Source organism: Cloeon dipterum, chromosome 2 (assembly GCF_949628265.1).
Source record: "Cloeon dipterum chromosome 2, ieCloDipt1.1, whole genome shotgun sequence".
NCBI classification, from domain to species: domain Eukaryota; kingdom Metazoa; phylum Arthropoda; class Insecta; order Ephemeroptera; family Baetidae; genus Cloeon; species Cloeon dipterum.
In genome coordinates, this window is record NC_088787.1 from 1,473,931 (window position 1) to 1,499,841 (window position 25,911).

The window sequence follows — 25,911 nt, forward strand, 5'->3', positions numbered from 1 at the left end:
TGGTGCAAATTGACATTTGGGGTTCTTCCATTCAAGAAACTCACCCTCGAAGACAAAACAGCCAACGTCTGTCAGTTGTGCCTCTGGAGAACAAAGTAAATTTATCAGAAAATTAATTTTATCTCTTTAACCTTGAATTATTTTACCAGGGTGACAGGGGAGAAGATTTTGCTCAACATCAGTTACAATTCAAGCGCTAGAAATTTCCAAAACATCTTGTCTTTCACAGGTTTGTGTACGATTCTCTATTTTGACGTAGTTTCTGAGCACACCAATCGATTCCTGAGGGTCGAATTAGGTAAAGTGGATATTTTTCCCAGCCAAAAAGTGCAGCACGTCGCGCGAACTTTTTTCCCGCCAAAACAATTTCGAAGTATTAGCGAGAAGTGCGCATGCGTTAGAGCTGGTTTGAGCACTTGCAGAGAGACCGCCTGTACGAATGACTGCTTTATCAGATCCAGCCAGCTGTGAGACGCATGCGCACTTCGATCTCGCATTCATATTGGTTTGGCGGGAAAAATCACACGTCGCGCTGGACGTTTTATTTAACGGAAAAATATCAATTATTCCTAAGTCGACCATCGGGAATCGATTGGTGTGCTCAGAAACTTCGTCAAAGACGGTCTTTAAGTGATTTTAAAATTTCAGAAAGAGGAAAAGTTGTTGGATACCTGAACGACATGGTGAAATGCGAGAATTGCCGGAAAGAAATCCCGAGATTGGACGTGGAGAAACACTTAAGGAACGTCCACCAAGGAACAAACAAGACGAAGGCAACATTTTGATCTGCCAAGCCTGCGCTGAGTTTACCAAGTACGTATTTTCCCAACTATAATTAAAAATAAACCTGCAACTACTTTTCTACAGACTCACCAAACAGAACATAGCTATAAAGATAGGATGCTACGATTGGAAAGATTCTGCGCAATTAAGGAAATTTATTCAATACTTTGAGCTTATTTACGGTAGATACATTTATTGTGAAAAGAATTCACGGTGAAATCAGCTGTTATTTCAGAGCTAGACAATATCACCCCGCCTGACGGAGTGTTAGGATATTTTTGCAAAAGATTGAGGTGCAATAGATGCCAGAAGCTCGTGTCCCTCCACGAGACAATGGAGCAGCACGCTCTGGAGCACCACCACAAACGTGGGGACGTTTGGTATACTGAATGCCCTCATGGTTGCGAGAAGATCTTCCTAACCGACGAACTGCCTGTTCATAAATTGAGATGCTGGCTTTCAACAATTCCAAGAACACCGTCCATAAGCAAAGACGGCCCCTTCTCCGAAAATATGTTTGAACCAAGAGACTTAATAAGAATGGACATGCAATATTTGTTCAAATGTAAGGCTAGAGGCTGCTTGTCACAATTTTTATTGGATATTGGTTTGCTGCTCAACCATTTGGAAGAATCCGACCACTTTTGGAAATTTGTATCTACATCCAACTAATCAACAATTTTTGCATATTCTCTCAATCGTTTTTTACTTATTATCTCTAAACCCTGATTTACGGTTAATAGAAAATTCGAAATAAATACATAGTCAAGAGTAAGTGATTTGGGTTGAGTAGGGATTTAAATTTGGAAAATTCGAAACACAAATTACAAATCACCAGGGTCCTGATTCACGTGATGGTCAGATATGGCGTCTGGTAGAGTACGGCTGGAAAGTTTCGAACGTAAAATGAAATTTATCATGAAATTAGCTTCAGCACAATGAATATTTTTGTTTTTTCTTTGCTAAAAGCTGATTAGCCCGGTAATTGGTGAATCGACCGTTAGATGTCACTTCAACGTGAATGGAAATGTAACAAAATACGCGGGAATAAAATTATTATAGGTCGGCACGCCTCTTTTTCGACGCTTCTGACTGGCCGCTGGATTTTCTCCTGATTGGCCTCCATTATTTTTGACTTTCTGACCGGCGGGAAAAACCAACACAGATCACAATCCGGCCCCCGATGGAAATTACGACTGCGCAGAAGGTTTTCATTTAGGTAACGCATGCGCAGGGATGAGTCACAGCCTCTCAGTGATATAGACTAGCGTTTTGATTATACTGCGCATGCTCAAGACGAGCACAAGTTTACTGCGCAGCTCCAAAATGGGCGAATTTTTAAAGCTGACGTGGTGCTTGTCTTTTGCTATCGAGAGTACTGATAAAAACTAGCTGCTTGTTTAGCGAGCCAATTCATGGCCCGCCTCCCCGCACTCAACAAGTGCTCGGTTCTTAACAGAATATTTATTCAAGGCTCTTTTTTGTGTGGCTCATGAAAGAGCGAGCGATCACTGCTGTTTTTTTTTTTTTTTGTTAAATCAATAATTATTAACACTCATGGAACACAATTATTTTTTTAAATACAGGCTAGTATTTTTCAATTAAAAAATAAACAAAAAGATTTTAATCAGCTCCTTTTTTTAGAAATAATTTTTACACTAATTGGATGTAACAAAAAACATTCTGATGAATTTCGGTTAACCGAGTTTCATCTTTAAGAATGGGGAAATTATTTATTGAACGTACACGTGCATGAAGCATGAGCTTTTTTACTGCTGAGGCTGACAAGAGGGCAGCCAGCCTCTGGCGGGGTCAAACACTGCGTCACTGCACGAATGCTGTACATCACGTATCTCGATTTATAATTCAGAGTCCAAAGCACAGTACAACGAGAATAGGAGCCGCGCGAGAAGCACGCCCGTGGTGAGTTCGCTCTCTTGCGATATTTTTTCTTTATCATCGCACTGAGACTCTAAAAATTACTGTTAAATTCACTAAGAGGTTTAAAAAAATAATATTTTACTTCTATCCATTGCAAAGAGAGTTAAATTTTATTTATATATATATTTCAGCCATGTCGAGCATTTATTTCAATTAAATTTAATTTGATTAATTGGGTAAAATACCGAAATTCAACAGTACAGAGAATGCAAGTAATATAAAAGATTCAGATTTGTTTCGAGCCTTTAGAGTTTTTCCAAAATAACGGTTGTATTTTTTGTTTTCCTGCCTTTTGTGAACAGTTAGAAGTATGACTCCGTTTTCCATCGCCATTTTCCTCCTCGGCCTTTCATCCCTGGCCACCGCTGCCAACTTGAATCAAGTCTTCGAGTGGAATGAATTGGACTACGAGTGGCCGTCGGAGGAAAGCAGGGCACAGACCATGCCCGCTGGGATTGTCAAACCAACGAAAATCAAACCTTTTTACATGGCTGTCTACGGATCAAGGCTCTTCCTCAGCCTGTTAAGAGACGATAGCACACCGGTGACTCTGGTGTCTTTGCCGACGAGCAGCGCAAACTCTGAGTCTCCGAAGCTCACTCCTTTCCCCTCCTTGGAGAAGCACGTAAGTACATACAGCTCGATGTATATTTTATTTTGCCCTGAATTGGAATAGAGAAGCATTTGCTGAGCTCACAATAAGGATTATGATCGATACAAGGGATTTACTAAAAACCTATTACTTTTCTTGGGGAATTCGGTAATCGCATGGCACGGTTTTAAAGCCCTATAACTGGTTCATTTAATTTTCTTGAAATGCAAATTCTTCATTTAAACCAAAGTATTAAAAGTGCCACAATCATTTCCTCTTGTTGCAGGATTTTGGAAACTGCGAAAAAATTGAAGAAGCGTCAGGACTGCAAATTGACTCCACTGGAAGGTTGTGGGTGCTCGATGAGGGAAGCTACGACTGCGCTTCCAAATTATGGACGATCAACTTGGCCATCTACGATCACACCAAACTAATTCACCGGTTTCCCTTTCAAAATTTGATTCACGACTTTGTGCTCGACGAAACGCCCAACGGAACCTTCGCCTACATCTCGCAGTTGGCTGCCCAACACATTGTCGTGTTTAGTTTGGAGAGAAATGAATCTTGGAATCTGGACACGCCAGGAAAACAGCTTTTATCCATTGCCTTGTCCCCTAAGGAGAAATCGAGAAAGTTCTACGTCAGCAACTACCACTCCAGTGAACTCTATTCACATTCCGTGGCCGCACTTCGGGAAGGAATTCGAACTGCAAATCCGGAACTAATCGGAAACTGGACCGCAGAGCCATATAGAATGCTAATGGACAACCACGGGACCGTATATGCCACCTTTTGGGGGAAGAATTACTTATCTTCTTGGAACTCTTCCCAGCCGTTTGCTGAGCAGCGTTTTCATGAGGTACGTCAACAGTTTAACAAAACATTTGAGAACGGAATATCGTTCAAATATCGGGTTTTAGAGACGAGTATTAGGATACTCATTAATTTTTTTGTCCACCGCAATATTTCGCAAAAAATATTCATCGAATGTTGGGAGGTAGCTATCGTCGAGGGTGGGCGCCTCTCCTTTTAGTTTGATTGGACAGGATTTTGCCACTTTTTTATTCGTACTGGCCGTCAGCAATTCTTATTAATTAGAGTCGGTAAATTGTTTGGTTTTAGGTCGCTGGACTGAAAACTGATTGGCCATTTACTTTCGCCTTGGACCAAAGTGGAAACTTTTGGTTGATGATGTTTGACGACAAAAGAAAGCCAAGATACAGGCTATTGAAGGCTGTGGGCGAAGCAACATCCTTCAAGGCCACACCGTGTAAGTTTTCTCCGCTTGAAAACATTTTAATGCCAACGTAAATTGATAGAAAAATCATTTTCAATTATTAAAATAGTTACCATTTATCTGAGATACGTTTACTGTGTGCTGCTACTTATTAAACTCTACACTATATTTTTATAATAACTAAATGACTATCTCTTTTTGTTTAAAAATTTCTAAAGATGACGTGAAGATAAATGCAAGCAAGCATTAATTAATTTAACTAACTAACATGCCAATTTCAGAATAGATGGAGCAAGCGGTGGAGAGGAAAATGTTGCGGAAAACGCCTCCCAAAGTGCGAAGAATACTGATCAGCTCGAGCGTAGTCTTCGTTTTCCTCTTGGCCATAGCCATTTTGTAGTCTCACTAGCAAGCTTGAATTTTTTTCAGTTCAAATAAAGGGAATTTTGTTATTTGTAGATAAATGGGCAGTCTCTTGACCCTGCATTACTCTTGAACTAACAGTAAAAAGGTCATGTCAGTTGGAAGCATCTCTCCGATTCTGTTCGATAAAGATTCTTTGTAACAGTTAAAAAATTTTCATCATGCTTTTAGGTTTCCTGGCTTTTATTTTTCAAACCTACAAATTCTTCCAAACCAAAGGAAAGAGTGCATTTCGCCAATCATTTTTACCTTGCCCATCAAAAGGCTGTGAATAATATTTTAAATTGATTTTTTTTTAGCAAAATTAACTATTTTAGAGTGAAAATAAAGTAGGGAATTGTCTGAAAATAGTCTAAGATGATGAACTAGCTCACGCTTATCAGAAATTATCTTTCTGTTTCTGATTTTAGACCACGAATTGCCCGAAACCAACTCAGTCGCTTTTATTTTCAGTTGTTACACGGAGCGAGAGACAATAAGAGAGAGGATCGCGGTGCTTGTATTTTGCTCTCGAGAGTACTGATATAAGACGTCAAATTAGCTGCTAAATTCATGGCCCGCCTCCCAACTCACAACAAGTGTCCATCTCTTTAATTTATAATACTGATTCGGCGCAGCAGATCTTTTCAAGGTCCTTTTTTGAGTGGCTCATCAAAGAGCGAGCGATCACAGCTGTTCTCTCCTCTTCACCAGCGTGCAATCGGATGCAGATAGAGATTTTTAACACAGGCCACTCTTCAGCATTTTAAAATTTAAAAAAATAACTTATTGCTGATTGAGCATCAAAATTTATTTTTAGATAATTTCTAGAGGTTCGGTTGCTAATTAGGTACAATTTCAAGCATTTTGTTGGTTTTCTGATAGTCGAATTTCACCTTTAATTGGAAAATAAATTAATATGGCTTTAATAATGTCAACTAAAATTCAACGGAATTTAATGTTGAGTTTTACATGAGAGCGAAAAGCAGACCCTTGCGGGGCCAAAATACGTCATCTTTTTTGGCCCGTCACGTGACTCGATTCGCGAGGCAAAGGCCATCACACTGCTCAGCACAGCAACAGCGCACAACGAGAAGAGGAGCCGCGTGAGAGGCACGCCTGTGGTGAGTTCGCTCTCGCTTACATTAATTTGTATTTATCGGCGAACTAAAAGTCTTAAAAGTAGAGTAAAATTTACATAGCTTTCCAAGGAACGGTTCTAAGAGCATTTTATTTTTACTCGCAACTAAAGCAAAGAAAAATTATTGTATTAATTAAATCAAACGTATTTATATAGCCTTCGTTATTTTTCAATTAAATTTAAACTCCTTGATGTGGTAAAAAGCCTCCTTTGTCACTCCGTTCCGTTATGTTCTCAAAATGACGATTGCATTTTATGTTTTCCTAGCATTTCTAAAAATTAAAAAAGGCTGGAAGCATGATTCCGTTTTTCGTCGCAATTTTCTTGCTCGGCCTTTCATCCCTGGCAACCGCTGCCAACTTCAATCAAGTCTTCGCGTTAACTGAATTGGACTACGAGTGGCCGTCGGAGGCGAGCAGGGCACAGGCCTTGCGAGATGGAACTTTCAAACCTGAGAACGTTTATCCGCGTTACATGGCTGTCTACGGAACAAGGCTCTTCCTCAGCCTGCATAAAGACGAAGGCATTCCGGTGACTCTGGTGTCTTTGCCGACGAGCAGCGCGTCCCCGAAACTCACTCCATTCCCTTCGCGGAACATGCATGTAAGTAGTAAAATAAAACCCATCTTATGAGGACAGATAAAATCCATAATCTTCCGTTTGACCTGGTTTTAAAGAAAAAATTAAATCTCTCTCTTTGCAGGGACCGGGAGACTGCGACAAAATTGAAGAAGCAAAAGGACTGGAAGTGGACTCCGTTGGTAGGTTGTGGGTGCTCGATCAGGGCAGCATAAGTTCCAATTGCAGTGCCAAATTATTGATCATCGACTTGGCCAACAAGGATCAAATCAAAATCATTCACCGCTTTCCTTTCCGAAGATGGTTGCACGACTTGGTGCTCGATGAGACGCCCGATGGAACCTTTGCCTACATCACGCGGAGTATTGAACAAAACATTGTCGTGTTTAGTTTGGAAAGAAATGAATCTTGGATGGTGGACACGCCAGGAATAAGGGCCTATGCTATTGCCCTGTCCCCTAAGGATCAGGAAGCGAGACAGCTCTACCTCAGCGAATGGAACTCCAACCAACAGTTTTCAGTTTCTGTTGCCGCACTCCGCAACGGAACTCGAACTGCAAATTTGAACCCAATCGGAAACTGGACTGCAATTAGTTCGTTCCGAATGCTGATGGACAACCACGGAACCATGTACGCCGCCTTTTTTCAAGAAAACCACATATTCTCTTGCAACACTTCGCAACCATTTCAGGAACAGCGTTTTCATCAGGTACGTTACCTTTTTATTGTTGTTTATTCTCGCAATTGTAGTTGTCGAGATGAAAATTTAATGCACTTGGCACCGGTAGGAGTATGTTGATTGTTTTAGAGACTGGAAATATTCCCTATAATTAGGAATTTCACAAAAAAATCTCCTATTTAGTTAAATTTAATCAGTGAGTTTTTGCATTGCTTGTTTTTAGGTCGCTGGAGTGTATACTGGCTTGCCGTTTACTTTCGCCTTGGACCAAAGTGGAACTTTTTGGATGACGGTGTTTGATGACAAAAAGAAGCCAAGATACAGGCTTCTGAAGGCTACAGTCGGTGCAAAATCGTACACCTTCGAGGCCTCACAAGGTATGTTTTTTAACTGACTGATGCGTTTAAAGCAAAAAATAGCGTATCCCAATATTTATTATTAACAAATCCACATATTTTTGGACAGTAGTAGAGTATAGATGAAGTTGCAAATTTAACTGCCCTTAAAGCAAAATGTTCAGAGCATTTACGAGATAAATATGTCATTAATTTCCAACTGCCTATTTCAATGATTATATAGTTTTATTATTTATCTGAGATTCATATGAATATACGACTATTTTTCTTGCTGTGTTTTTACTAAAAGTAATTTTTACAATATATGAAACTGAAACTAAATTATCATGACTCAAATTCCTTTTTTATTTTCGACTCTAGCATGCAAGCAATGTTTAACTCACGATTTGCACGCCAGTTTCAGAATAGATGGTGCAAGCGGTGGAGAGGAAAACGTTGCGGAAATCGCCGCCCAAAGAAGAGCACTGATCGACTCGGAGCGTATTCTTCGTTTTCCTCTAGGCCATGGCTATTTTTTTAGTTTAACTAGCAGGCTTTTAATCATTGTCAGAACAAATAAAGGGGAATTTAGTGATTTTTAGAGAATTTTAGTTTCTAGAAATAATAGTAGAAGGGTCATGTCAGTTGGAAGCATCTCTCCGATTCAGTTCGATGAAGATTCTTTGTAACAGTTAATAAATATTCATTATGCTTTTAAGTTTCCTGGTTTTTTATTTTTCTAATCTGCAAATTCTTTGAATGTTTTAAGTTAGAACAAAATGGAGAGTGCATCTAAACACTCATTTTTTACCTTCTCCGTTAAAGCCAGTAGATAGTATTTTAATTTGGATTTTGTTGGAAAAGGAAATATAGATGACAAACACCAGATGATTAAGAATCATGTTTCTCATCATCCCGCAAATGGTGTGAGACAAATTCATCTTGCTTTTATTTATTTCGAGTAAAATAAATTTTTAGTTGGCTCAAAAGTAACTAGTTTAAAGGAGCGAAATGAGAGAGACGAAGGAAGTGCTTGTCTTTTGCTTTCGAGAGTACTCGTTTTGCGAGTTAATTCTTGGGCCGCCTCTTCGCACACAAAAAGAGACGTGGTTCATGTTAAAAAAACGTTCTCTCAATAACGAAAAAGGCAAAGGTCAAGTTCATAGCGTCCCCTGGAGCCGCAGCGACCACGTGATCCACGAGCGCTCCAGTCGACTCTTATCGAAAACTGACCTCTGACCAGAAAAAGAAATAGACGCCTATTTAACTAAATATAAAATTTCGTATTTAAATCAGGCAATCAAATTAAGATTTAAGTTTTCGTTATGACAATGTGACAACTCTAAATACAAGAGACACGTGCGTAGTATTTGCTTTATTTTTTTCTGCCGAGACTTACTGAGAACAAACAGCGAAAGCGAGCCTCGTGAGGCCAAAAGGGATCTCTCACTGCTCAAAGCGTCTATTTTTCGGCACGTCACGTGACACGATTCGCGAGGCCGAGGTCACCACTCACCGCTCAGCACAGCAACAGCTCACAACGAGAAGAAGGAGCCGCACGAGAGGCACGCCCAGGGTAAGTTCGCTCTATTGCAATATTTTTTCGGTATCGGCGAATTGAGACTCTTTAAAGTACAGTAAATCTCACAACAATTCTCAAGGACGGTTCTAAAATAATTTATTTACATGTAACCAGAGAAAAGAGAATTAGTTGCATTTATTTTTCTTAGACACTTAAATATTTAATTAAATTTAAAATAATTTGATAAGTCAACAGTAAAACATAAATTGATGAGCAAGAATAAGGAAGAATATATACCCTTAGATTTGTTGGAAATAGCTGGAAGCATGACTCCGTTTTTCGTCGCCATTTTCTTGCTCGGCCTGTCATCCCTGGCCACTGCAGCCAACTTCAATCAAGTCTATGAGTGGCCTGAGGAATTGAACTATGAGTGGCCGTCAGAGGAAAGCAGGGCACGGGCCTTGGCAGATGTAACTTTCAAGCCAGCGAAACTTTATCCTATTTACATGGCTGTCTACGAATCGAGGATCTTCTTCAGCCTGTATAGATACAATAGATACATTCCGGCGACTCTGGTGTCTTTGCCGACGAGCAGCGCGTCCTCCGCACCCCCATTGCTCACTCCATTCCCATCGTTGGAGATGAATGTAAGTACTAGCAAAATAAACCCTATTTAATGAGAATAGTAACGGTGCTGGTAGAGTACAGTGGAAAGTTGAATATTTTTTGTTGTTATTTATTTACTAACAGCTGATTAGCCCGGTAATTGCGGTGATTTGACCCTTAGATGGCACGTCAGGCTATTGGAAACGTAAAAAATACGCGAGAATTTAATTATTAGGTCGGCACGCCTCTTTTTCGACGCTTCTGATTGGCCGCTGGACTGTCTCCTTTAATTTCGACGCCGTTTTGAATTCTGAACGGCGGAAAACCAACACAGATCGCATTTTGGCCCCCGGTGGGAATTACGACTGCGCAGAAGGTTTTAATCTGGTTCACGCATGCGCAGTGATAAGTTTCAGCCTTTCAGTGAAACGAAGAAGCGATCTGAACACACTGCGCATGCTTAAGATGCGCACAAGCTTACTGCGCAGCTTCAAAATGGGGAAATTTTTCAAGCTGACTGATTTAACTAAAAATAAAGTATATCTCCTGATTGGCCTCCATTATTTCGACGCTATAATGACTTCTGACTGGCTGGGTTGTTGCAGAGAGCCACTGGTTAGCGAGTTCAAATCTAGAAAATCTTCAGTTTGACTTGGTTTTAAATGAGCAAAATCAATTCCTCTTTTTTCAGGGAGAGAAAAACTGCAACCAAATCGGAGAAGCAACAGGGCTGCAAGTGGACTCCGTCGGAAGGCTGTGGGTGCTCGATGGGGGTAGCAAGAAATGCAATTCCAAATTATGGACGATCGACTTGAAGAACAACGATCAAACCAAACTTGTTCACGAGTTTTCTTTTCAAAAATGGACGCACGACTTGGTGCTTGACGAAACACCGAATGGAACCTTCGCCTACATCGCATTGTGGGTCAAAAAACACATTGTCGTGTTTAGTTTGGAAAAAAATGAATCTTGGACTGTGGAAACGCCAGATATCATGGTTTATTCCATCGCCCTGTCCCCTAAAACGGATCAGGAACCGAGACAGCTCTACATAGGCAAATACAACTCCACGGAATTATACTCAATTTCTGTCGACACACTTCGCAATGGAAATCTAACTGCAAATCCGGAACTAGTCGGAAACTGGACTGCAATTGACTCGTATAGTATGGTGATGGACAACCAGGGCACCATGTTCACAGCCTTTTCGAGGAAAAACTTCCTATCCTCTTGGAAGACTTCTCAGCCATTTCAGGAGCAGCGTTTTCACGAGGTAGGTCACAAATTTAAAATAGGATTTCATTTTTTATCAAGATGAACAACATTTAACCATGCAACAACAAACTTCACCATGTTTTCACTGCTTGGTTGTAGGTTGCTGGACTGGAATATGTTTGGCCGTTTACCTTTACCTTTGACCAAAGTGGAACCCTTTGGATGACGGTGTTTGATGACAAAAGTAAGCCAAGATGCAGGCTTTTGAAGGCTGCGGTTGGAGCAAAATCCTCCCAGGCCTCGCCAGGTAAGTTTTCGCTGAACACAACTCCCTTGAAAACTTTCCAATGCCAAACAGATTTGAAAAATCTCAAATCTCTATTTCTTCTTATATAAAGCAAGCAAAAGGGTATCGATTTATTATCTATTTTTTTATTTTCAACCCTTTGGGCGCATTCAAGTATAATTTATCTCACACTTTGCACGCCCATTTCAGAATAGATGGTGCAAGCGGCAAAGAGGAATATGTTGCGGAGAGAAGGATTCTGATCGACTCGAGCGTATTCTTCGTTTTCCTCTTGGCTTTCGCCATTTTGTAGTTCTACTAGAAGGTTAATGATCATTGTTAGTTCAAATAAAGGGGATTTTAGAGATTTTTATAGAATTTAAATGTCTTGATGATGCATACTCCATAGTTGAGCGTCAAGGAAACGCCCTTCGGCTTCTACAAAATAAAAGCTGTAGAATTTCAATCCTTTCGATATAAAGTCAGACTATTTTTTTGTGATTTAAATGAAACAACTTGGCAAAGCTTCCGCCATCGAGGATGATTCTGAAAGTAAATGCAGTCATTGCTGGAACGTCGTCTGTTTATCAGTCGGGCGCGAAAAAGGCAAAGGTCAAGTTCACAGCATCCTCTCCGAGCCAGCAACTGCGTGATTAAAGGCCGACTCGTATCGTAAACAGAACTCTCTGAAAAAGGAAAAGAAGCCGACGCCATTTTAACTCCTCGGTTACCTGGCAACAGGCGGAGGAGGCGGCGGAGGCGGACCAATGAGCAGGCACGCGACTTTGAATGGCTTAGAGGAGAATCAATGAAATGCCGCGGCTCGCGCGGAAATAAACTGAAAGAGAGGAGGATGTCGTTCTCGGCCATTTTCAACATGAAATATTATCAAGGGACTGACGGGAGACATGCATAATAATTATAATTGACACAAATTTTACTATTATTAATTTTTTAACTCAAATTTAAAATTTGTGCCAGAAAGCAGACGCTCAAAATGTAAAATTCACTCGTGACGATGCTTTCTTTTTTTACATTGAATCATCTCTCCTTTTCTGATGTGACCGCGAATGGCCCGAAACATTAATAATCGTTTTTTTCATTTAATAAGAATTAAATTAATTTTTATTCGGCTCAAAAGAAGATGGTTGGATGGAGCGAGAGGCAAGAGGAAGGTGGTGCTTGTCTTTTGCTCTCGAGAGTACTCTTTTAGCGAGTTAATTCACGGCCCGCCTCATCGCACACAAAAAGAGCACGTCTCTTTATTTGAATATTCATTCGGCGCACGCAGAGCTTTTCAAGGCTCTTTTTCGTGTGGCTCCTAAAGGAGCGAGCGATCGCTGCTGTTTGGCCATTTTTATCTCCTCTCCGGCAGCGCACACTCGGTTACGGCGGTCTGGTTTTTCAATTCGGCGAGCGGACTGCTATTTTTGTTGCTTATTCATGATTAATTACTATTTTAACACTCAGATGAAACAGAAGTAATTTGTTTAATACATAGGCAACATTTTTACAATTAAAAATTAATACATTTCATGCAGAGATTTTAATCAGCTCAATCAATCCTTTTTTTAGAATTAATTGCTACGCTAATTAGATTTAACAAAAAGCATTTTGATGGTTTTCGGACAGTGGATTTTCATCTCTATCGGGAAAATTAATTTAAGATTTGATTATTGAACGTACACGTGCAAAATAACATGTGCTTTTTACTGCTGAGGCTGACAACTTCTCGCGGGGCCGAATGAGCCGCCGCACGAATTATTCATTTTTTGGCACGTCACGTGACTCGATTCGCGAGGCGGCGGCCGCCACACCAAACCGCCCAGCAACAGCAGAAACGAGAAGAGGAGCCGCGCGAGAGGCACGCCTGTGGTGAGTTCGCTCTCTTACGATATTTTGTATTTATCGGCGCACAGAGACTCTTAAAAGTACAGAAAAATTCACATTGCTTCTTAAAAAACGGTTATAAAAGCATTTTTTTTATTTCGCAACTTGCAACCATAGAACAATGAGACTTGAGAATTCATTATTATTTTTAACTCAACTATGTCAAGCATTTACTTTTTAATAATTTTTTTGAACGGAAATAATAGAAAAATTAAGAAGAACTTAAAAATATATAAATTAATAAATAAATTTCTAAAGTCATTTCTGAAAATAAAGATTTAAATTTTTGTGCCTTTTGTGAACAGTTGGAAGCATGACTCCTTTCTTGACCGCCATTTTCCTGCTGGGCCTTTCATCCGGGGCCACCGCAGCCAACTTCAGTCCAGTCTTTGAGTGGAATGAACTGGATTTCAATTGGCCGTCGGAGGCGAGCAGGACAACGGCCTTGAAAGATGGAACTTTCAAACCAGAGAACATTGATCCTCGTTTCATGGCTGTCCACGGATCAAGGATCTTCCTCAGCCTTGATGATACCTATGGTGGCATTCCGGTGACTTTGGGGTCTTTGCCGACGAGTGGTGCGTCCTCCGCACCCCCGAAGCTCACTCCATTCCCTTCGTGGGACATGCATGTAAGTAGCAAATGCTGAGAATTTTCTATGATTCCATTTTTTCCTGTGATATTTTTTCTGGATCTCTTGGGGCGCCGGCCAGAGATGTCGCTGCTATGTGACACGCGTTGGCAAATTAAAAAGGGGAAATTGAAAACAGATCAACGTTCAAAAATTGGGGTAAACGATAAAATAAAAACGGAAAAAATGACAAGCAGTATCTGTATAAACGCTCAAAATAAAAAAGCGGTTTGTCATTGTCACGTGCCGTTAGCAAAAAATTTAAACGCTGGCTTGACATTTTAAAAAAGCACTACAGGAAGTACCCGCACAGGGAGGGGACTTTTGATGAGTCACAGTCCTTCAAAATCGGTGGCAGGACGTTCCAGGGCTTACATACCCTGGGGGGACGTCCCTGAATGATTATCACTCATGCGTTGAAGACTGTCTGGTCGTTTTGGCACCTTTGGAAGAAGATGGGGACGGTTTTCTTGTCAAGAAAACGCGGATTAGGTTGAATGTAATTGAATACAAAGAAAATCCTTATATTAAGCTTCAGTCGTTATTCAGGACACGAATTCTAAATATCGATACCTAAAATTTTCAGTTTGACTTTGTTTTAAAAGAACCAAACAATTCCTCTTTTTGCAGGGAAAAGAAGGAGACTGCGACAAATTGGAAAGAACAAAAGGGCTGGAAGTGGACTCGGTTGGAAGGCTGTGGGTTCTGGACAGCGGTGGCGACGATTGCTATGCAAAAATATGGACCATCGACCTGAACAACAACGATCACACGAAAATCATTCACCGCTTTCCTGTTCGAAGATTGATGCAAGACTTGGTGCTCGACGAAACGCCCGACGGAACCTTTGCCTACATCTCGCAGGGTATTGAACAAAACGTCGTCGTGTTTAGTTTGGAAAGAAACCAATCTTGGATTGTGAAAACGCCAGAAATAGAGGTTTTTTCCATTGCCTTGTCCCCTAAAAAGGATCAGGAACCGAGACAGCTGTACCTTAGCAAATGGTACTCGAAAGAACTGTATTCAATTTCCGTTGCCGCACTTCGCAACGGAGCTGGAACCGAAAATCCAAGACTAATCGGAAAATGGACTGCAGACCCGTATAGAATGCTGCTGAACAACCAGGGAACCATGTTTACCGCCCTTTTGAGGCAGAATTACATATCCTCGTGGAACACTTCCCAGCCATTTGCCGAGCAGCGTTTTCATGAGGTAAGTCCAAGGTTTAAAATATCATTTGAGAAATAATTTCGTTCTAATTTTCCTCGGGATATTTTAACAAATACATATATGGATCCTTGTATATTTCATCTACGGGAATATTTCGCAAACTAAACGTTCAAATGATAAATATTCCAAGTATTTGTGATCCAGTAGGAGTGTGAGCTCAGGGTGTAACTCATTTTAGTCCGCATTTTGTTCAATTGGAATTGATGGCCCCTGTCGTTTATGATTGAGTTTGCGCATTGCTTTTGGTTTTAGGTCGCTGGACTGAATTCTGGTTTGCCGTTTACTTTTGCCTTGGACCAAAGTGGAACTCTTTGGATGACGGTGTTTGATAACAAAAAGAAGCCAAGATACAGGCTTTTGAAGGCGGCAGTCAGTGAACAATCCCTGATGGCCTCGCCAGGTGAGTTTCCTCTGAACATGGACAACTTTTAAACGAAACAATAAAATATTAAGATTCATATTTTTCTTAGTTTAAGCCAGCCAAAGAGCACTTTATTGTAGCAGGTTTTGCAAAAACAATTTATTCATATAATGGATTTGCTGCAGCCAATTTTTTATTTGCGACTCTTTGTATTATTTAACTCATGATTAATACGCCAATTTCAGAATAGATGCTGCAAATGCTGCGGAATATGGCGTCAAAGGAAGAAAACTGATCGACTCGAGCGTATTCTTCGTTTTTCTCTTAGCCGTGGCTATTTTGTAGTTTTACTAGAAGGCTTATAATTATTGTCAGTTCAAATAAAGGGGACTTTAATAATTTTTAGAGTATTGTGGTTTTTTATTATGCAGATTCTGTAGAAATGTTAAATGATGACAAAATGATGACAAAAGAAAGCCAAGATACAGACTTTTGAAGGCTGCTGTCGGAGCACAATCGTATATCTTTGAGGCCTTGCCATATAGGTAACTTGCTCTCTGAACATAGCAGGTTAAATTTATTAATTAACACTTCAAACGATGAGTTAAATGGTTTTTATTTGCTGGGAATTTTGGTTTCACGAAAGAAAAAAATAAAATTTGTAAAAGGTCTTGCCTTAGGTTGAACTTTAAGGGAATAACGCCCTTCAGCGTCTACAAATTCAAAAGATTTCTGGCTCACCTTTCTCCGATTCAGTCTTTGTATAACAGTTAATAAATTTTCCTATTTCAAACTTTCATATTTTTTTAATTTTTTCAAATCTACAAATTCCTCGATTGTTTTAAGTTAGGGCCAAAGTAAAGAGTGTATTTCACCCTCATTTTTTCCTTCTTTATCAATATTTTTTTTTAAAAAAAACACTCATATCTTGTGTGATCTTAGCTTTGATTACCCAAAACCAAATCAATCGCTTTTATTTAAGACGAGAATTTAATTAAATTTAAGTTGTGGCTGCGCAAATAGTTGGTCGGATGGAGCGAGACAAGAGAAAAAGAGCGGTTCAACTTTTTTTGTTCTCGAGAGTACTGACAAACAACTCGTTTGGCGAGTTAATTATTTTTTTGGCCGGCTCCGCGAACACAACAAGTGCGCGTCTCTTTTAACAGAATAATAAAATTATTCGGCGCACGCAGAGAGCTTTTCAAGGCCCTTTTTTCGTGTGGCTCCTAAAAGAGCGAGCGTGCGAGCAATCGCTGCTGCTGCTTGCCTCTTTTCTCTCCTCTCCGCCGGCGCGCACTCACAATCTTTAGCACGGCTGCTTGACTGGTCTAATAACACACCAGAAAAGGTCGTAAAAATACACATGCGACCCAGTCCTTCAACCTGAGGACAGGAATGTTTTTTTTTAAATTTCCTAATAAAAGAATCGTTTTTGAAATCGCTGCGACACCAAAAGGGGTGCTTGTTTTAAGAGCATTTTAGACTGAAATTTCGTTGCTCCATTGATAATTATTAACTTTCTCAAGGAGCAGAAGTAGTTTGGCATTTAAAAAAAATAAATATCATCATCTTGATAATTGCAAATAATGTCATAAAATTTGTAGTTTTCTTCTCTACTTAAAAATCAATTTGATATTTATCTGATAATAGAATATTTCATCATTCAAAATGTAGATAAATAATATTTGATTCAACGGAAGCGTGCAGCATGTGAGCTTTATTTTTACTGCTCATTGTCAGACTGACATGCGAGCGAAAAGCGAAAGCGAACAGGCAACCCTTCCGGCGCCAAATTGGCGGTGCGCCCGAAACGCCAATAATTATTACGTCACGTCACGTGACTCGATTCGCGACGCGGAGGCCAACACGCCGCACGTCTGAGCACACACCGAGGAGCGGAGCCGCGCGAGAGGCACGCACGTGGTGAGTTCCCTCTCTCTCTCTCTCTCTCTTCCGATATTTTGTTTGTCTGTGCCGGCGCACTGAGACTTTTAAAAGTAGAGAATAATACACACAAAGCTTCTCAAGGAACGATTCTAAAATTATTACTTGTAATTATTTAAAAGCAAATCAATGGATTTATTAATATTTACCATGTCGATTTCTCTATTTTGCAATGATTAATGAAATTTAATTGTAATAGTTTTAGATAAAAACCCAAATAACCAGTCAAAAAATGGCAAGCAAGCATAACCAAAAAACAATGTGGAAAGAAGTTATTAATTGACTCGCCGTCGATCAATGTATTATTCAGTTTTAAATTTCCCAAACTTAAAAAAAAACAAATTCACGAGTTGCAAATAATTAACTTTAAGCAATTTGATTTTTATTTCACTGAGACTTTGCTGGAATAAATTGATTATTTTAGCTACATTTGTTTATAAATAATTATCGGTATAATAAAACGATTTATTTCGGTTCTCAGTTCTAATTTTCATGCTTTCAGCTGGAACAAAATGTCTGCATTATTTGCTGCCATCTTCTTGCTTGGCCTGTGCCTGGCCAACGCCGTCAACTTGACAACCGTCTACGAGTGGGACAAATTCGATTTCATCTCGAATGGACAGATTAAACAAATTTTTGATCCGAAGAATGTTTATTTCCGATACATGGCTGTTTTTGGAGAAAGACTGTTTCTAAGCCTTGATCGGGAATACGGAATTCCCGCCACTTTGGTGTGGCTGCCAACGTGCGGTTCGACAACTGCATCTCCAAAGCTTTCTCCTTTCCCATCCTGGGATTTACATGTGAGTCTTTTAAATGAAAAACTGTAATAATAAATTGGGAAAATTTGAAATAAACTCGTCTGTTAGACGAATTCAAAATGTTAGTAATTGGAAATTCTGCTTCGATTTTAACAACTGTTTTTATTCTTACCAGAAAAAAGACGACTGCGACACTATTCAGTTTGCCAAAGGAATGGAAATGGACCCTGACGGTCGGTTGTGGGTGCTTGATCAAGGTAGCAGCAAATGTTCGAGCAAAATTTGGATATTCGACCTGATCAACAGCGACAAAACCGAGATTGTTCACCAGTTCCCGGACACAGTCGTCTCTCCTTCATTTGATAAAAGAGAGCTGCAAGATGTCGTGCTGGAAAAAACGCCAGATGATTACCTTGCGTACATCGCGGACTCAAAATATGAGCACATCGTCGTTTACAGCCGAAAAATGGACAAATCCTGGTCAGTTAAAACACCAGGGAAGTGGGTTTCCTTGGCCCTGTCTCCTAAGAGGGAAGCAAGACAGTTGTACCTTGGAAGTCGTTTTTCCAGTCAACTGTTTTCGGTTTCTTTGTCTGAGATGAAGAATGAAGGTGGAAGCGCTGGCGTGTATTACATCGGCGAATGGACTGAATTCTATTACAGAATGTTAATGGACAGCGCCAATGTCTTGTATGCTGCCTTTTACAACCAGAATTACGTCTCCAAGTGGAATATTTCGGAGCCCTTTCGTGAGCAGCGGCTTCTTGAGGTAATATATCAATTCTTCCCAACATAAATAAGTAGAAGTTAACATCTTCTTTAATACGATGCAAAATAGATAACTAAATTAACGTATTTATAAGCTTTGTCTGGCTAACAATTTATCAAATTTTACTGCACCATTTAAGGTCGGAGAGCGGGAAGCTACATGGTCGTTTACTTTTGCCTTGGACACGAGTGGCAATTTATGGATTACGAATAGAAATGAAACTAGGGTTGGAAATAAGACTAGGCATCAACTACTCAAGGCTGCAGTCGGCGCCAGATCGTATTTATTCAGCCCTTCCACAGGTAAATAAATTCTAATTGCACTTTACATGGCGAGGGAATGACGGTGTATTATTTCGTGCATGCTTCTGAATTGAATTTAGTTATTTTTTTAGGCATACACTAAGAAAATTAATCTCACAAAGTTCATAATTCAGAAGACAAATCTCGCTCACTGATTCTTATTGCTGTTCTTATCGCAGCTTTGACTACGAGTGGAAAGACGTCGGATGTCGTGGAATGCTCGCAGACAATTGTGATTTGGTTGCTGGTGTGCTGCTTGGTCGTGTGCGGCGCTGTCATTGCGTGGCTGACCCTGAGGATGAGAAGAATGCAAACCTCTTTCAGGCAGATTCCGAAGGACAATCGTGAACTAATGCCTATCAGTGGCGAAACTCGGAATAATTAGTGTTCAACTTATATTTTTTTCTCATTTAGCATTAAAATCCCTCAAAAACAGAGGTTAATTAGTATAAAATAATGTTTGTTGCATTTTAATAATTAAATGGGTACTTAAAAATATAACAAAGCGGAAGATATCGGCTATTTTGACAGAGAATAATACTTTATTTGAAAGAAAGTTTTGTCGTAAATCAAAATATATAATGCATTTCCCCGACCTGAACTGTTGCATTTTCTTTTCTAATCCATTTTTATGTTTATAACAATATTAAAAATCATTCTATATACAATTTGTCTAATCCAGCAATGAATTCAAGCTCTTAAGTCAGAAATAATTTTGACTCTTACCTGGCGAAAATTAACAAGTTTGATATTTAATATGATCACAAGGTTCCCTTCTGTAAAATCAACCTGAAATCTGCAAAAAAAATAAAAAATATTTTTTTTTATTTTGGCAAAGATTTCAAATCATTTTTAATGTTATTGCTGTTTTAAAAATGTTCTAATGTTATGCTTTCCCTATACTGATCTAATCACGTGTTTCTAATTTGCTTCTTTTAAATAGCGAATGCAGAATTTCAATCCTTATTATTCACCTTTAATTGAGAGAGAGATAGAGGTGGTGCTTCTTTTTTGCAATAGATTAGCATATAAATTAATGGTCAGATAATTTGTAGCAATTGCTACGGTAGTTATATATGGAATAGAAGTTAATTTGATGGTTTTCTGATCGTCAAATTTCATCTTTATTTTTACTGCTGAGACTGCCATGAGAACGAATAGCGAAAGCGAGCCACATGTGGCCGAAAAGAGTCACTGCTAAAAACGTCTCTTTTGCCTCACGTCACGTGACTCGGTTCGCGAGGAGGAGGCCACCACACACCACATGCACAGCACACAAAGAGAAGAGGAGCCGCGCGAGAGGCACGCCCGGGGTGAGTTCGCTCTCTTGCGATACTTATAGTTTTTACCAGCGCATTTAGACTCTTAAAATTACAGTAAAATTCACATAGCTTTTATTGAAAGGAACGGTTCTACAAGAATTTTTTATTTGCAACCATAGCAAAAAGAAATTATTTATTTAAATTCAATTCAATCATGTCAAATGTCAAGGATCTATTTTCAGTGAAATTTAACGTTACACTTAAAGGAAATAAACCGAGAGTTAACATGAATATAAACTGGCCAGAGAATTTTTAGTACATAAAAATAGATGAGGAATTTCTGCATACTGACACATTAATTTATTTTTAGCACAGATCTCAGATCAATGATGCACTAGCAAATTACCATGTCTCGGCCAGAAGCTTTTCTCGATTGAATTATTCTAATTTTAAATTTGATTTTTTGTTTTCAGCTCGAACACAATGTCTGCTTTATTTGCAGCCATCTTTTTGCTTGGCCTGTGCTTGACAAACGCCATCAACTTCACAACCGTCTACGAGTGGGAAACATTAGATTTCTCGTGGCCTCTACGAGTGGACAGTTCAATTATTGGAAAGATGAAACAAAATTTTTATCCAAGGAAAGTTCAATTTCAAAACATGGCTGTTTTTGGAGAAAGGCTGTTTCTAAGCCTTGATCGGGAATACGGAATTCCCGCCACACTGGTGTGGTTGCCAACGAGCGACACGTCGAATGCACCTCCAAAGCTTAAACCTTTCCCAACATGGGATTTTCATGTAAGTTTCTAAACGAAAACCGGTGTTGAACTTCTACTAGTAATCGGAAATTATGCTTAAATATTAATTGTTTTTACTTCTCTTGCCAGAAAGAAGATGACTGCGACACTATTCAGGCTGCCAAAGGTATGGAAGCAGACACCGAAGGTCGGTTGTGGGTGCTTGATAAAGGTAGCAGCGCATGTCCGAGCAAAATTTGGATATTCCACCTGCTCAACAAAGACGCCATAGAGCACATTCACCATTTCCCGGATGCAGTCGTCTCTCATTCATATTACAGAAGGGAGCTGCGTGATATCGTGCTGGACAAAACGCCAGATGATTACTTTGCGTACATCACGGACTACTATGCTGAGCAAATTGTTGTTTTCAGCCGAAATACCGACAAATCCTGGGAAGTTAAAACACCAGGCAAACGATGGAATTCCTTGGCCCTCTCTGCTAACAGAGAAGCGAGACAGTTGTACCTTGGAAGTGCTGATTCCAGTGAAATGTACTCAGTGTCTGTGTCTGAGCTGAAGATTGGAAGCGGCAGCCCTACTGTGAAATTCATTGGAACATGGACTGAATTCCCCTACAGGATGTTAATCGACAGTGCCAATGTCTTGTATGCCGCATTTAAATACCAGAATTACATCTCCAAATGGAATATTTCGGAGTCCTTTCGAAAGCAGCGATTTCATGAGGTAAAAAATTCCTGTAAAATTATTATTTCAGTTCTGCCAGCAGCACGTGTTATAGCATGAATGTTTTTAACGCGGTTGCTTTTTCCGAACATTGCAAAAATTTGTGCAAACCCAGTTAGTTAAAACCTAAAAGTTTGAAATAGATGTTAACATCCCGTTTTTTATTTGATACAAAAAACTACTTTAAATATTCTACTCTCCTAATATTCTGACAATATCAATAAATTACTGCACTCTTTTAGGTCGGAAGTCTGTTCACTCCTTGGCCATTTACTTTTGCTTTTGACACGAACAACAATATATGGATGACTGAGAGAAATGAAACTGGGAGTGCAAATAGGCACAAACTACTCAGGGCTGCAGTCGGCGTAAGATCGTATTTATTCAACACACCCGCAGGTAAATAAAATTCAATTAATTAACTTTCCACACGAGAGAAATACGATAATATTCAGTGCATATTATTACCACATAATTTAAAAAAAAATCATATTCGCGTTATTTAAATGATTTTTATTCTTCTGAATTGGATTAATTCTCTTATTCAGACATACCTTGATCGCGATCGTAAAAGAATTTAATTTTTTAAAGAATCTAATCCATTTTTCGTTCCTGTTCTTTTTGCAGCCTCGCTTACGCCTCAAGTTAACTTGAAAGAAGAGACAAGTACGCAAATGCCAACAAGCAGTTCTGGAACTACGACCCAACCGGCTCTGGAATCAAACGGAACTTGCGGTGGTTTAGCGGATCTTGAAGAAAACTACCACAAGAGTCAGTCTTTGATCACCGTTCTGATTTGGTTGCTCGTTTGTTGCCTCATTTGCTTGGTCTTGAGCGGCGCGGTCATTGCGTGGCTGACCCTGAGGATGAGAAGAATGCAAACCTCTTTGAGGCACATTTCGAAGGAAAATCAGGAGCTTTTGCCTAGCAGTTGCGAAACTCGGCCTTAATGTTCAACTTGTAATATATTTTACGTCCTTATTAAAGCTCTGATATATTCACGCAAAAAATAATTTTATTCCAACAATAAATGGTTTTTAAAATAATTGAAAAACGTGCACAGTAACTAATTACTTTTACGCCAGAGTCACTTTAAAGATTATTTTTGTTTTTACCAAATATATGGGCTGCAAATCAGTGAGCTAAATATCTTTAAAATTATTTTTCTTTGCTACAGTTGCATTTAGAACGGTTCCTTTGACTGTATACTTTAAAGAGTCTCATTGCGCCGATAAAGACAAAATATTACAGAGAGTGAACTCGCACCACCCGAAATTTCAGGGCGATTTCTGAGATATCTGAGAGTGCGACTCATTGTTAAAAAAACGAACACAGTGCACAAACAGGAATATCACCTTCTAGTATCTAATTCTTTTTAAGCGAGCCTTAAGGAGCCAAATGAGCAACCGCATAAATTCTCGTCACGTGACTCGATTCGCGAGACGGAGGCAAACACACACCGCACGTCTGAGCACACACCGAGAAGCGGAGCCGCGCGAGAAGCACGTCCCTGCGGTGAGTTCGCTCTCTTGCTATATTTGCTTTTTATCTGCGGTTATGTAAAAAATTAATTCGCATGCTCAACATTTCGTTAAATTTGTTGCCTTTTCTTGCATTTCATTGAAAAATAAAAATAAACAATCATTTAAATTTTTTGTTTTGTTAAAAAAACGCCTGTTGCGAAGGTTAATTGTTTGATTTTAATTCACGCAGACTCTGCTAGAATACATAATTTTCTTTAACAAAATTATAATTGTTTATAACTGCAACGCATTTTTATCAGTACTAAAACGAGTTTTAAATTAAGTTTTTATGCTTTCAGCTCAAACGCAAAATGTCTCCGTTCTTCGCCGCCATCTTTTTGCTTGGCCTGTGCCTGGCCAACGCCGTCAACTTAACGTACGTTTACGAGTGGTCTCAGTTTGATTTCATCTGGCCACCAGCAGCGGACACTTCAAATGAACAGATGAAACAGAATTTTAATCCAGATTATGTTGAACCACATTTCATTGCTGTTTTTGGTGAAAGGCTGTTTCTAAGCCTTGATTCGTTTTCGGGAATTCCCGCCTCACTGGTGTGGCTGCCAACGAGTGGCATGTCGACTGTACGTCCAAAGCTTTCTCCTTTCCCATCCTGGCATTTACATGTAAGTCTCTGAATGACAAACTTTGAATTTACATTGAACGCAATAATATTCTCTCAACTGTTTTTAATTCATTTGCCAGAAAAAAGACAAGTGCGACACTATTCAGTGGGCCTACGGTTTAGAAGTGGACACTGATGGTCGGTTGTGGGTGCTCGACAACGGTCGCGGCAAATGTTCAAAAAAACTTTGGATATTCGACCTTCTCAACAACGACACAACCGAGCGCATTCACCAGTTTCCGGACACAGTCGTCTCTGATTCAGAAGAAGATAGTTACATGAGTGATATCGTGCTCGACAAAACGCCAGACGATTACCTTGCGTACATCACGGCCATTGGATCGCAGCACATCGTCGTTTACAGCCGAAAAATGGACAAATCCTGGACAGTCAAAACACCAGGGCGAAAATGGCAATGCTTGGCCCTCTCTCCGAACAGGGAAGAGAGAAAGTTGTACCTTGCAAGAGATGGTGGAAAAGAACTTTATTCAGTGTCTGTGTCTGAGCTGAGGAATGAAGGCGGAAGCGCTGCTGTCAAATTAATCAGCGAATTGACTGAATTCCTTTACATAATGTTGTTCGACAATGCTGATGTCATGTATGCTGCCTATTACGGCAAGAATTACGTCTTCACGTGGAATATTTCGGAGCCCTTTCGAGAGCAGCGGTTTCATGAGGTAATTTATTTTCCTGTAAAAATCGTAAACACAAATTTTAAAGTATATCTTCTTGTATATGGTATAAAATATATTTCCATCTATATTTAAGCATTTGTCAGGCTAACAATATCAATTCCCTGCAATGTTTTAGGTAAAAAGACAGGGTGCTTCAGTGCCATTTACTTTTGCCTTGGACACGGACGGCAATTTGTGGATTACGGAGCGATACGTAACTGGGATTAAGAATAGGCATTATAAACTACTCAAGGCTGCAGTCGGCGCCAGATCATATCAATTCATCCCCTCCACAGGTAAATAAATCATATCTACGACTTATTCTATACGGCAAAAACTTGTGCTTGTTATACCACGTATTTTCGAGATTCTAAATGTTATTTAATAAAAAGGAAATGTGATTTTTATTATTCTGAAAGTTCTTTTTATACTCTCTGATTAATTGCATAATTATTTAATTTCTCAAAAATAAACAGTTTCTGAATATATTTTCGATATTTTCACCAAACAACATCCACCAGAGTCTAAAAAATCACACTCTTTCGTTTCAGCTCTTTTCGCAGCCTCAACTACGTCTCAAACTTTCGAGACTATAGAGAAAAGCACGCAAACGCCGGAAAGCCAAACTGGAGCTACCCCACCGACTCTAGAATCAAACGAAACTTGCGAGGGTGTTGCAGATTTTTCAGAAGATCACCTAAAAAGTCAGTCTCTGAATAGAATTCTGATTTGGTTGCTCGTGTGCTGCCTCATTTGCTTGGTCTTGAGCGGCGCTGTCATTGCGTGGCTGACCCTTAGGATGAGAAAAATGCAAACCTCTTTGAAGAAGATTTCGAAGGAACATCAGGAGCTTTTGCCTAGCAGTGGCGAAACTCGGCCTTAATGTTCAACTTGTAATATATTTTAACTTCTTATTAAAGTTCTGATATATTCACGCAAAAAATAATTTTATTCCAACACTAAATGGTTTTTAAAATAATTGAAAAACGTGCACAGTAACTAATTACTTTTACGCCAGAGTCACTTTAAAGATTATTTCTGTTTTTACCAAATATATGGGCTGGAAATCAGTGAGCTCTTCTCTTTACAATTATTTCTCTTTGCTACGGTTGCTTTTAGAACGGTTCCTTTGACTGCATG

The 25,911-nt window shown here is 39.5% G+C and overlaps 7 protein-coding genes across 11 annotated transcripts; all 7 read left to right on the plus strand.

Moving 5' to 3' along the window:
- Nucleotides 1–2,673: 2,673 nt before the first annotated feature.
- Nucleotides 2,674–5,148, plus strand: LOC135936018 (protein yellow-like). The gene is made up of 5 exons (XM_065478688.1): nucleotides 2,674–2,706; nucleotides 3,027–3,349; nucleotides 3,603–4,175; nucleotides 4,439–4,586; nucleotides 4,835–5,148. Coding segments are annotated over exons 2-5 (1,038 nt in total). The 5' UTR covers nucleotides 2,674–2,706; nucleotides 3,027–3,034; the 3' UTR covers nucleotides 4,837–5,148.
- A 1,136-nt stretch (nucleotides 5,149–6,284) lies between these two features.
- Nucleotides 6,285–8,415, plus strand: LOC135936370 (protein yellow-like). 2 transcript variants are annotated; one of them, XM_065479161.1, is made up of 4 exons: nucleotides 6,285–6,699; nucleotides 6,800–7,384; nucleotides 7,578–7,731; nucleotides 8,114–8,415. In XM_065479161.1, exons 1-4 carry the CDS (start codon nucleotides 6,394–6,396, stop codon nucleotides 8,116–8,118), a joined length of 1,050 nt encoding a protein of 349 aa, XP_065335233.1. In that variant the 5' UTR covers nucleotides 6,285–6,393; the 3' UTR covers nucleotides 8,119–8,415. The 2 variants fall into 2 exon arrangements, with proteins under 2 accessions (XP_065335233.1, XP_065335232.1); XM_065479160.1 differs by having other exon boundaries at nucleotides 6,289–6,699; nucleotides 8,108–8,415.
- Nucleotides 8,416–9,524: 1,109 nt separating this feature from the next.
- LOC135936745 (protein yellow-like) lies at nucleotides 9,525–11,802 on the plus strand. 2 transcript variants are annotated; one of them, XM_065479682.1, is made up of 4 exons: nucleotides 9,525–9,858; nucleotides 10,509–11,090; nucleotides 11,192–11,339; nucleotides 11,529–11,802. In XM_065479682.1, the coding sequence occupies exons 1-4, from the start codon at nucleotides 9,538–9,540 to the stop codon at nucleotides 11,531–11,533; spliced, it is 1,056 nt and encodes a 351-aa protein (XP_065335754.1). In that variant the 5' UTR covers nucleotides 9,525–9,537; the 3' UTR covers nucleotides 11,534–11,802. The 2 variants fall into 2 exon arrangements, with proteins under 2 accessions (XP_065335754.1, XP_065335753.1); XM_065479681.1 differs by having other exon boundaries at nucleotides 11,534–11,802.
- A 1,272-nt stretch (nucleotides 11,803–13,074) lies between these two features.
- Nucleotides 13,075–15,840, plus strand: LOC135936176 (protein yellow-like). 3 transcript variants are annotated; one of them, XM_065478899.1, is made up of 5 exons: nucleotides 13,075–13,193; nucleotides 13,514–13,843; nucleotides 14,477–15,051; nucleotides 15,322–15,469; nucleotides 15,681–15,840. In XM_065478899.1, exons 2-5 carry the CDS (start codon nucleotides 13,522–13,524, stop codon nucleotides 15,773–15,775), a joined length of 1,140 nt encoding a protein of 379 aa, XP_065334971.1. In that variant the 5' UTR covers nucleotides 13,075–13,193; nucleotides 13,514–13,521; the 3' UTR covers nucleotides 15,776–15,840. The 3 variants fall into 3 exon arrangements, with proteins under 3 accessions (XP_065334971.1, XP_065334973.1, XP_065334970.1); XM_065478901.1 differs by having other exon boundaries at nucleotides 13,514–13,839; nucleotides 14,470–15,051; nucleotides 15,676–15,840; XM_065478898.1 differs by having other exon boundaries at nucleotides 13,514–13,839; nucleotides 14,470–15,051.
- A 1,420-nt stretch (nucleotides 15,841–17,260) lies between these two features.
- On the plus strand, nucleotides 17,261–19,772 carry LOC135935826 (protein yellow-like). Its single transcript, XM_065478388.1, has 5 exons — nucleotides 17,261–17,353; nucleotides 17,877–18,177; nucleotides 18,311–18,904; nucleotides 19,044–19,206; nucleotides 19,386–19,772. Exons 2-5 carry the CDS (start codon nucleotides 17,887–17,889, stop codon nucleotides 19,589–19,591), a joined length of 1,254 nt encoding a protein of 417 aa, XP_065334460.1. The 5' UTR covers nucleotides 17,261–17,353; nucleotides 17,877–17,886; the 3' UTR covers nucleotides 19,592–19,772.
- Nucleotides 19,773–20,949: 1,177 nt separating this feature from the next.
- LOC135937220 (protein yellow-like) lies at nucleotides 20,950–22,956 on the plus strand. Its single transcript, XM_065480332.1, has 4 exons — nucleotides 20,950–21,266; nucleotides 21,356–21,952; nucleotides 22,195–22,351; nucleotides 22,580–22,956. The coding sequence occupies exons 1-4, from the start codon at nucleotides 20,952–20,954 to the stop codon at nucleotides 22,900–22,902; spliced, it is 1,392 nt and encodes a 463-aa protein (XP_065336404.1). The 5' UTR covers nucleotides 20,950–20,951; the 3' UTR covers nucleotides 22,903–22,956.
- Nucleotides 22,957–23,786: 830 nt separating this feature from the next.
- LOC135936224 (protein yellow-like) lies at nucleotides 23,787–25,670 on the plus strand. Its single transcript, XM_065478967.1, has 4 exons — nucleotides 23,787–24,098; nucleotides 24,178–24,774; nucleotides 24,908–25,067; nucleotides 25,323–25,670. Exons 1-4 carry the CDS (start codon nucleotides 23,787–23,789, stop codon nucleotides 25,652–25,654), a joined length of 1,401 nt encoding a protein of 466 aa, XP_065335039.1. The 3' UTR covers nucleotides 25,655–25,670.
- Nucleotides 25,671–25,911: the final 241 nt, after the last annotated feature.

Bases quoted from the DNA above. Each gene is read 5' to 3' on its own strand.
- LOC135936018 (XM_065478688.1), top strand. From the start codon at position 3,035: ATGACTCCGTTTTCCATCGCCATTTTCCTCCTCGGCCTTTCATCCCTG. The intron at 3,350-3,602 runs GTAAGTACATAC...CTCTTGTTGCAG, and splicing joins TCCCCTCCTTGGAGAAGCAC to GATTTTGGAAACTGCGAAAA. The intron at 4,176-4,438 runs GTACGTCAACAG...GTTTGGTTTTAG, and splicing joins CTGAGCAGCGTTTTCATGAG to GTCGCTGGACTGAAAACTGA.
- LOC135936370 (XM_065479160.1), top strand. From the start codon at position 6,394: ATGATTCCGTTTTTCGTCGCAATTTTCTTGCTCGGCCTTTCATCCCTG. The intron at 6,700-6,799 runs GTAAGTAGTAAA...CTCTCTTTGCAG, and splicing joins TCCCTTCGCGGAACATGCAT to GGACCGGGAGACTGCGACAA. The intron at 7,385-7,577 runs GTACGTTACCTT...GCTTGTTTTTAG, and splicing joins AGGAACAGCGTTTTCATCAG to GTCGCTGGAGTGTATACTGG.
- LOC135936745 (XM_065479681.1), top strand. From the start codon at position 9,538: ATGACTCCGTTTTTCGTCGCCATTTTCTTGCTCGGCCTGTCATCCCTG. The intron at 11,091-11,191 runs GTAGGTCACAAA...GCTTGGTTGTAG, and splicing joins AGGAGCAGCGTTTTCACGAG to GTTGCTGGACTGGAATATGT. The intron at 11,340-11,533 runs GTAAGTTTTCGC...ATTTCAGAATAG, and splicing joins ATCCTCCCAGGCCTCGCCAG to ATGGTGCAAGCGGCAAAGAG.
- LOC135936176 (XM_065478898.1), top strand. From the start codon at position 13,522: ATGACTCCTTTCTTGACCGCCATTTTCCTGCTGGGCCTTTCATCCGGG. The intron at 13,840-14,469 runs GTAAGTAGCAAA...CTCTTTTTGCAG, and splicing joins TCCCTTCGTGGGACATGCAT to GGAAAAGAAGGAGACTGCGA. The intron at 15,052-15,321 runs GTAAGTCCAAGG...TTTTGGTTTTAG, and splicing joins CCGAGCAGCGTTTTCATGAG to GTCGCTGGACTGAATTCTGG.
- LOC135935826 (XM_065478388.1), top strand. From the start codon at position 17,887: ATGTCTGCATTATTTGCTGCCATCTTCTTGCTTGGCCTGTGCCTGGCC. The intron at 18,178-18,310 runs GTGAGTCTTTTA...TATTCTTACCAG, and splicing joins TCCCATCCTGGGATTTACAT to AAAAAAGACGACTGCGACAC. The intron at 18,905-19,043 runs GTAATATATCAA...GCACCATTTAAG, and splicing joins GTGAGCAGCGGCTTCTTGAG to GTCGGAGAGCGGGAAGCTAC.
- LOC135937220 (XM_065480332.1), top strand. From the start codon at position 20,952: ATGTCTGCTTTATTTGCAGCCATCTTTTTGCTTGGCCTGTGCTTGACA. The intron at 21,953-22,194 runs GTAAAAAATTCC...GCACTCTTTTAG, and splicing joins GAAAGCAGCGATTTCATGAG to GTCGGAAGTCTGTTCACTCC. The intron at 22,352-22,579 runs GTAAATAAAATT...TTCTTTTTGCAG, and splicing joins TTTATTCAACACACCCGCAG to CCTCGCTTACGCCTCAAGTT.
- LOC135936224 (XM_065478967.1), top strand. From the start codon at position 23,787: ATGTCTCCGTTCTTCGCCGCCATCTTTTTGCTTGGCCTGTGCCTGGCC. The intron at 24,775-24,907 runs GTAATTTATTTT...GCAATGTTTTAG, and splicing joins GAGAGCAGCGGTTTCATGAG to GTAAAAAGACAGGGTGCTTC. The intron at 25,068-25,322 runs GTAAATAAATCA...CTTTCGTTTCAG, and splicing joins TCAATTCATCCCCTCCACAG to CTCTTTTCGCAGCCTCAACT.